The 9548-nt window shown below is 50.4% G+C and overlaps 1 protein-coding gene across 1 annotated transcript in view; it reads left to right on the top strand.

The window, feature by feature from the left end:
* The first annotated feature begins 464 nt into the window (after window positions 1-464).
* The window catches only part of LOC135221695 (syndetin-like), a 145711-nt gene continuing 136627 nt past the window's right edge, over window positions 465-9548 (top strand). Inside the window, exon 1 of the mRNA XM_064259434.1 lies at window positions 465-2151. Coding sequence (XP_064115504.1) covers window positions 567-2151 — 1585 coding nt within the window. The 5' untranslated portion in view covers window positions 465-566. The remainder of the gene's footprint in view (window positions 2152-9548) is intronic.

Genomic DNA, 9548 nt, shown 5'->3' with positions numbered 1-9548 from the left:
AAAAAAACAGTCTATTTTTTTTCTTTTTTATGACAGTTTGGCTTGGACAATTATCATGGAGTACGCCGTACAATTGTTCGAAAGTCTCTACAAAAAATTTACAATGGCAAATGAACTTTGCCTATCCCGCTGGAACCTCCGGTTGTTTTAACAATATAGATCTCGATTTCATTAGTCTCTCTCTCTCTCTCTCTCTCTCTCTCTCTCTCTCTCTCTCTCTCTCTCTCTCTCTCTCTCTCTCTCTCTCTCTCTCTCTCTCTTGTATACGTAAACAAAATGCATAGCTTATCACGTGGTCCCCACTTCCATTAATATATCGATTGTTATATGACCTCCACTTTCATTAACGTATATTCGTCTGTCTTTAAAATAAAAACCTTGCCAAACTTATTTGTACCTGTTATCATTTATAATTTTGCTAACTTACTGAGAACCATTATGTTTTGAACGTCGACACCGAACAGCATGTCAATAAGAAGTTATGCCAATCAGCTGTTTCGTCTACACATCCTGTTTGTCAAAATGTGGCTCCTGATTTAAGTGCATTGGGGTATCTTGAGTTCACGATGGATATCAAAGGAAAGTTCAAGTCGTTTATTGATAAGCAAAAGATATCCCTTAAAGCGCCGACTTCACCAGTGCAAAATGCAGACTTTGTCACTCTGGATGACTTTGAGGGTAGAACCGCCGTGACCCCACAGGTGTTCAGGAAAGGGAGTGCCCTAAACGAACACATGTTAACGCCGGAGGCCGAACAGGCCGTCATCGATAGCATAGAAAAGATTTATTTCGAGAGCGAAAATGTTGAAGTGAGTGAGCACGAGTTGCAAAAGTTCCCGGAAGTTATTGACATCCACTTCATCAACGGCACCAGGTCTAGGCTACGGAAGCAGCAGGCCATAGTGTCGAGGCGAGTGTCAGATTTGATTATGCAGAAACAAGGAATGTGCAGTGAAGAAATGGAGCGCGTGACGGAGCTGCAAAAGGAAATTATTAAGGAGGTGGGGCTGTGTGTCGAAGGTCGTAAGAAACTCGCCCTAGGGAGGAGTCAGTTTACTTCGGCGAGTTTAGGCATTTTAGCCAATTATAGCAAGAGGCAAAAGATTGCCAGTGTTATAAGGTCATTAAGGATGATTAGAACTTTACAGATGACTGATGTTCAATTGCAAAGTTTGCTGAAAGCAGAAGATTATCCAGGGGCCATACAGTTGTTATTGGAGTGTCAGAAAGCAGCAGCAACATTCAAACATTTTACATGTATATCAGAACTAAGTACCAAATTACAAGATACATTAGAAGGTGCTGAGGAACAGTTAGATGTAGCACTGGCGAAAGTTGCTTCAAACTTCAATTCTGGCAATTATGAAAAGCTACAAACGGCGTATGGGTTATTGGGGAAAACTCAAACCTTGATGGATCAGCTTCATATGCATTTAACCTCTCACATTCACAATTCTGCATTTACAATAGTTCTTGGTTATGTTGAATTGTATAATACAGCAAATGGAGGAAATGGTTCTGTAGGGGGTTCATCTTATTCCAAGCTACAGTATTCAGAATTATGTAAGAATGTCAATGAGGAAAGTTTTCTCCCTTGCCTTTTGGACCTAAGTAGATGCATGTGGAATGTTTTAAGGAGTTACAAAAGCATAATTGCATGGCATGAGAGTGATAAAAGGAGTCTCCCTAGGGCTGATACACCAGAACACTGTAATGATAGTGAAATGGAAAATCATTGCAGATATACTAAGCAAAAATTAGAACATGGTCTTTACAGAATATGGCAAGATGTACAAGCAAAAGTGAGAACTTTTATTTTAGCATCTGATCTGTCACATTTCAAATTCGACGATTTTCTAAGAATTTTAGATGTAATTAACAAATTAATTGATGTAGGGGAATCTTTTTGTGGTAGTCGGTCAGAAACTTTACGAGAGTCCATAAAGAAACAGTCCTTAAATTATTTCCGTAATCATCACCGTGCAAGGATGGAAGAGCTTCATATGTTTTTGGAAAATGAGGGTTGGGAGCCTTGCCCTGTGAAGTCAACATTCTCCATCTATCAACTTATGGAATTCAGATTTCTCAGGGGTAGAGATGGAGTCTTCAACAAAATTGCAACTCCTAACTCTTCACCCATTAAAAGACTTGGTAAGTGTGCGCAAACTGTTTTGATAGTACAACAGTGTTTTGACAGATTTCATTTTGATAATTTGCTGGGGCTTTTTGTTTGGTGACCATGTTTTTCATGTGCAAAGGCCATGGGAAAGATTAATGTGTAAACCTTTCATGTTTGCAAGGTGAACTGTTTGAACAAAATAATTAACAATACATTTTCCTGATTTACTTAAATTCCCAAAAGCAGAGGTTAATGCTAATTGAAATAGTACATACATGTATCCTCTCCTAACCTACCCTCACCTACCCTACTTAGAGTTCCATGTCTTAACCCAACTTTGGGTTGTATGGGGAAGTTCTCCCCTCCATATTCCTCCTTCCTAATTAGTTTTTAACCTTATGGGGATTCATCTTCTGGATTCATCTTCTCACAGGTCATCAGGCCCAAAACACATGGTATGATCTCCTAGTGCAACGTTACTTTTCTTGTTATGTTCATGGGTTCAGTGTCATTTTAAAGCTGAATTGTTTTACTATATCATCATGTTCAAGAAAACAGAACCTCAAAAGGAAACATCAATATTACAGTTAAGAGTTCAGAGTAAGCAAAAGTTTTGTTACCTACTTTTACCAAAAAAAAAAAAAAAAAAAAAAAAAAGACATATATATTATATATATATATATATATATATATATATATATATATATATATATATATATATATATATATAAATGTAAGCCACAAAGGAAAGATAAACAACAGAGTTTCTGCAAGATCTTTCGACTCAATGTTCATTACTCAGCAGACAAACTGACTTACATAAGAAATTAATTTCTGGGTTCGACCTGTGTCTGCCGGTGAAAAGTTCCTGTAGCTCTCTTTTCTAAGTATAAATAGATCCTAAATATACCAGAGAAAAAACTAGCATGGAATGCTGAGGTTACTACCTTGAGCTCGATCACCCCCAAGGGCGTCAGTATAAGCACTAGGGTGAGTGGAAGCCACTTCTCACAGGACTTCTGCCAATTAGAGGATTCCTCTCAAAGTCCCTCTCACGGTGAGAGCCGTTACAACGGCTACTCCCTCTACCTTCCGCTCGCTACTACTACTAATACCATGCCGCCATCAACATTCCTGTAATTAGCCTCTGTGTATCCGCACTTGTCTCAGCAGCTCCCTTAAGTGCCTTATTTTGTCGAAGCCATGTCTTCTGTAGATCTTCCTGCTCATCATCCAAGTTGAGTATTCTATTTGGTGTTTTCGTAATTCGTATGGTTACGATGCATTCCATTTTTAGCCTTCGGCCCCTTAAAAAACGTACTAGGGCGCCGCTAGTTCAGCCGCCATTTTGGGTGCATCATCAGACGCGTGCATTGTTGTTACTGGTTATTTTTATTGTAGTGTCTTACCGAACAATTATAGAGCCGTGATTTCCACGAGCGGCAGGATACTAAATTCAAATTTAGCGCGTCGGCGTCGCCAACACTGGTGGTGATGACGTCATCTCCCTCCACTCGCGGGAGAACCAGGTACAACTGCCCAGGTGAATTCAATTCTTTTCCTGCCGGCGTCCGGTGAACATCGGTGGTCGGTGCGGTTGGATGACTTTGCTTCGCTTTTTTTCTTGTGGATTTGATCTTCGGAATTGGTGAAGTACTCTTTTTTTGGCGTTGTTGTTATTTTGCTTTTTATTTAGGCGTTGCCATGTCGGATTCTAGTCCGTCGGGAGTTAGGTTTTGCATCTCAGGATGTAAACTAGATTATCCAAGTTAGAGTATGATTCTCACACTAAATGTGTTAAGTGTAGGGGGACAGGTGTTTGTTCAGCAGATCGAACATGTAAACGAGTGTAGTGATTGGATTGATTCTCAATGGAAGTTTTTTAGTTCATACTCGGAGAAATTAGCTAAAGACAGAATTAGAAAAGCAGCGCTTAGGGAAAGTAGACTTAGCTCTGCTTCGTCTTGCGATGCATCTGTTCCTTCTGTTTCTCCTCAAATTGTTATGTCTCCTTTAACTACACCTCCTATTCCTCCTACTAATCCCACTTCTCCGGCTTCCCGTGTAGTTTCTTCCGACACCATTGCCAGTCTGGAATCGAGGTTAGATCAGAAATTTTCGGTACTAGCGAATACGGTTTTGCAACTTGGTAATTCAGTTAAGACGTTTTTGGAGAAAGCGGCTTCAGGTAAGAGTGTAGTTGAGGGTGCGTCTGTCTGTCCTGACACGTCTCCTAGACAAAGGTCACTGTCCAGCTCCCCCGCACCGGGGAGAAGACATACTGGAAGTCCAAGGGAGTCGATCGGGATTTGCCCACAGACAGGCGCCTCTCTTGTTGAGCCTGTTGCGCCTCAACAGGGCTCGGTTAAGCGTTGGAAAGGTGTTGCGGTCAGACGCCTTTCGAATAATTCAAGCGATTCGTCTCCGGTCGTGCGGCGCTCTTGGCGAGATTCGCCCGTTTCGCGTCCCTTAAAGAGGCGTTCAGGCGCCGATTCTTCGCCTCCTCCAGTCAAGCGGTATAAGGAGCCTGAGAGTAGGGTTGCGCCTCGGCCGTTAGCGGCTCGTTCGTTGCCTCAATCTGTGCCTTTTTCGGCTCATCTACTAGTAGAGATTGTGGTTTTAGCGCTGTAGCTAGCAGTTCTAAGGGTGTTTCTTTAGGCGCTTTTTCGTCTGTTACGCCTGATGCGCCTGTTTCGCCTCGAATTTCGGCGGCTCCGAGCGAGGCGCAAGTAGTTTTTCCGCCTCCTGCTGAACATTTAGGCTCTTCCAAGCCTACGTTAACTGTTTGTTCCGACACGGCATACAAACCTTCGGTCCTTTTACAATAGGAAGGTACTAGCGGCAGCTGGATAGGTCGTAAGCTTTCGAACAAGGGGTTCGGTAGTTAACTGCTTGTCCGACAGGCGCGCGCGCGCGACTGGGAGGTAAACAAATCACTTTTGCTTTCGGCCTCACAGCGAGTGGACGTGTGTGTTCGACGCTCTCTGCCCGCTTCTCGTCGTTTGCTTTCTTGAGTATTTGGTTGTGTTTGTGTATGAAAGAGTTCATTGTAAGTACAATCATTTCTCTCTTTTCATATTAATTCAACTGAAATTGATAATGATGGAATCTCCTCGCCTCGCTACCCCACGGAGACTATGCCCGGGTACCGAAGGGCGTAAATGCGGGAAGTTCCGCTCTTTCCCGGAGATAGACCCTCATATTTTGTGTGCTCGGTGTCGGGGGCGCGAATGCACCCGAGCCGAGCCTTGTGATGTTTGTAATGATTGGTCGGAGGCGCAGTGGACTTTGTATGAGGGCAGGAAGAAGCGAAGGCCTGCAAAGGAGTCGTCGGAAAGCTCTCCCGCGACTCCTTTGGTGACGGACACTTCGTCTTCTTTCCTGCCGCCCGCTCAACTTCCACGTCTCGCGCCTTTCCTTCGGGCGGGGGGGTGTCTAGGTCCTTCTCCTCTCCTGACTTGTCGAGTGTGGAGGAGGGGCGCTAGATACCCTGACGTCGAGTTGTTACTCTGGGTCCTCTATCTGTTCGTTCCTTTCGCGCGAGCGGGTAGAGGATCCCCCTAATCACCCGACTTTTGCCTCCTCAGGTGCGGTTGCCGCGAAGGATGATCTCGGACAGGTGTGGGCATCGTTGGGGCTGCAGGGCGTGCCGAGTGTCCAGGGGCTGCTCTACCATCTCGCTGGCTCCGTGGCGGTCACCCATGCAACGGTCACGACCACCACCATGACCCTTACAACACCCGGCTACGCTTCACCTCCTCACCTGGTGTACACCCAGCACGCGGTCTCTGTGACACCCACTACTCGGTGCAGGGGCCAGTCGCCGTAACTCGGGGAGTGTGATGCCGCCACCTGGGTTTGCCGTGCTGCCGCGACCGGAACTTCGTGTGCCCGAAGAGCTCGCCCCCTGGACCTCCCACCGGTACCTAGGATGTCTGTGCCGCTGGGTCCGCCCATCTGGACCGCCACTACCCAGTCTTGCCGTACCTGCCGTACCTGCCCAGCTGCTGTCCACGGACGTGACGTTGACCACTGCTGCCGTTCCTGTACCTGCTCCTGCTGTCTCTTCTGCCGTTCCTGTGATGCCTGCACCTGCTTGATGTTGTTCCTGTTTCCTGGCGCCGCTGCTCCCGATGCTGATCTGTTCGGACAGGTGCGTCCGGGCCCTGTTGCTTCGGCAACAGCAGCCCCGGCTCCGTCCTGGATGACAGATCTGACGTCGGTCCTGAGATGGTTGACGAAGAAGAAGAAGAAGAGGAGGAAGGTGTCGTCATCGTCTTCTTCGTCGTCGTCGTCGTCTGCCGCCTCTTCCCCTTCTTCTTCTAAGGCTCCCCCGCCGAAGAAGAAGAAGGTCGCCTCCCCCCCCCTAAGAAGTCTCCTTCGGGAACGTTCTAAGGGCCCGTCTCGCTCTGGTGAGACGGGGGGTTCTTCTTCCGCTGGTCACCCTGCTCCTTCGGGGGCAGGACCCGTCTCTTCTTCCGGCTAACACCGGCACTTCCTCACCTGCTGTCAGTGGTTCGGCACAGCAGCAGGGTCCGTCTCTGGCCGCTCGTTCGCGAGAGGTAACCGAGTGTACGGTCGCTACCAGCGACCGTGCAGCCAGGAACCAGACCTCTGAGTCCGCTCAGCGTCAGGTTCACGGCACGGAGCGGAAGACTGGTGACAGCCGCTCACGCGACTCTCACCAGACCAGCTCTCGCTCTCGCGGCGAGCAGCTGGCTACCCGGGCGGGACTGAGCGGTCCCATGACCGGCCACGGGCTGAGGCTGGGAAGAGGTCCCCCTCCCCCCGTTCGCCGGCATCAGCCACGGCTGGTACCCAGCGAACTGACGCACCGTGAGGATACGCACCGATCTCACCGTGACAGTGGAGCTCGCCGGTCGCCTGACCGTCACTCTCACAGAGCGATCGGGGTACGGCGACCAGCACCAGCTCCTCTGACACACGAGACCGGGGTCCGCCTGTTCTCGGTCCAGCCGTTCTCCACAGCGAGACGGCTCGACTAGGTCTGCAGCTCGATCGCCACCGCGGGTTGGCGATCGCCTGCAGTCTTCCAAGCCCGCTGGTTCTGCCAGCGAGCGAGGAGGGAGCGTCAGGTCTTCCTCTCCCATACCTTCAACCTCCTCGGGTTACACCGGGAGGGCGAGGTATTGAGGAGTGATCGTGATGGGGTGCGCCCCTCAGGATCCCACCACGTCGTCGTACGTACCAGGCTCGGTTCTCGGACCAGCCAGGTCGTACGCACAGGTGGTTGGAGGAGGGGTGGGACCGAGAGGGGTCTGTCGCTGCTCCTCTCCTTGAGGGAGGAGGGTCTCGGGAGGTGCTCCTGTTTGAGGGACTGGACGGTCCGACTCCGCAGGACGCAGTCACTCCTGAGATCCAGAGGAACTTTGCCGAGGTTATTGCGCTGATTCGTCAGCACAACGACCTCGCGGAAGGATCGCCGCTCCCACCATCCGAGCCCACGTCCCGGCTCGATCGTTCTGGGGCCCGAAGAGGGAACCCAGACCGACGGTGGGCTTGTCGCGTTCTGAGCTTGCGGACTCATGCGGACCAGGTTGGAATCGCTTGTCTCCGGACAAGACGGTTCGCTCAAAGTCTGGCAGGTCGAGCAAGCTGCTTCACCTCCTCTGCGCTTTGACAGCGGCGTTTTTTACGTGCCATCTGAAGACCCGATGCCGCCCAAACAGGTGAACCCGGAGTTAGCCAGGCTGACTCCGGGTGTGTCTCTGCAGCAGCTCCTGTCCGAGAACCTGTGGTTTCTCGCAGCAAGAGGCACTCGGCCTGGAATCTACCGCCATGGCAGCTTTCCAGGCCGTCTCCTGGCTAGATCTGTGGTCCCTCACAGTATCTAAGGTCGCAGCCAACTCCGGGGGAATTTCTCCCGAAGATGACTCGGCCTTCAGGAGACTTTGCCAGTCTGGGGGAAGAGCCATCTCCTTCCTTGCCCACCAGACGGTGAAACCTGTGGGCCAACCTGGTTCTCCGACGAAGGGACGCTGTCCTTACTCGGGTTTCCAGGGCGGCCGGGAGCGTGAAGCGGCGTTGGGACTTCGCAACGGACCTTTACGGAGTTCACCTCTCTCTTCCCAGGAGAGATGGTGGACGCTGCGGTGGACAAGACGGCGCACTGACGACAGTGACCGGCTGTTCACCAGGCAGTCTCGAAGGCTTCTGGGCAGCCTCGGACTGCGGCCAAGTCTAAGAGCTCGGCTAGCGCTTCCTCGGTGCTAAGACGGTAGCTTTTGCGTCGAAGCCCCGGGGAATGACTCTGTCGTCTTCGACTTCTGGCAAGGGGAGGCCGTAACCAGCCCTCCTCCCAGCCCTCCTCCTCCCGTGGAGGCTCTGGGAAGAAGTCGAAGAAAGGGGGGTAAAGGGGGGAAACGCTAGGGACGGCGTTACCCCTCACCTGCTGCCGGAAGTGGGGGGGTGCCTGGCCAGCCATTGGGCAACTTGGCAGCGCTACGGCGCCGAGACCTGGATTGTAGATGTCCTTCGGGAGGGATATCTATTACCCTTCGAATCTCGACCACCCCTCACCTCCAACCCGTACAACAGCAGTCGTACGTTCCAGGGTCATCGAAGGACGTAGCACTGAGACATGGAGATCAAGACCATGCTGAGCAAAGAGAGCTGTAGAAATCGTCACGGATTAGTCCACCGGGCTTTTACAGTCGACTCTTCCTGGTGGAAAGTTCTACGGGAGGCTGGCGCCCAGGTGATAGATCTCTCTCCCCTGAACCCAACGGTTTTGTTCGCAGACCCGGTTCCACGATGGAGACGGCACGCTCAGTGCTCGACTCCATCAGGGGAGAACGATTTCATGCTTTCAGTGGACTTGAAGGATGCGTATTTCCAAATACCCATCCATCAGTCCTCCAGAAAGTACCTCCGCTTCATCCTCGACGGGACGGTGTACCAGTTCAGGGCACTTTGCTTCGGTCTCTCAACGCCCCACAGGTGTTCACGCGAGTGTTCACTCTGGTGTCTGCTTGGGCCCATTCGCACGGGATACGTCTGATGAGGTATCTCGAACGATTGGTTAGTCCTGGCGAGCTCCGCTCGCAGTTTGCTACAGGACAGGGATCGACTGCTCGAGTTCTGTCGCGATCTGGGGATCGTTGTGAACTTCGAAAAGTCCGATCTCGAGCCCAAGCAGAGGATGAAGTTACCTGGGTATGCTGATCACACGGTAGCAGGGCGAGTCTTCCCCGCAGACTCGCGGATCAGCAGATTCAGGGAGGCAGCCAACCAGTTCCTGTCTCGCAGGAACATGTAGCTCAGCGATGGCAAGTCGTGATCGGACACCTGTCGTCACTCGAGAAGTTAGTCCCTCACGGGCGTCTTCACCTGCGGTCTCTTCAGTGGAGACTAAAGGAGAGTTGGTCACAGGCGACGGATCCCCCAAGTTTCCAGTGTCACTGACACA

The sequence above is a fragment of the Macrobrachium nipponense genome, chromosome 3 (assembly GCF_015104395.2).
Source record: "Macrobrachium nipponense isolate FS-2020 chromosome 3, ASM1510439v2, whole genome shotgun sequence".
NCBI lineage: Eukaryota > Metazoa > Arthropoda > Malacostraca > Decapoda > Palaemonidae > Macrobrachium > Macrobrachium nipponense.
This window is presented reverse-complemented; position numbering and strand designations above follow the sequence as displayed.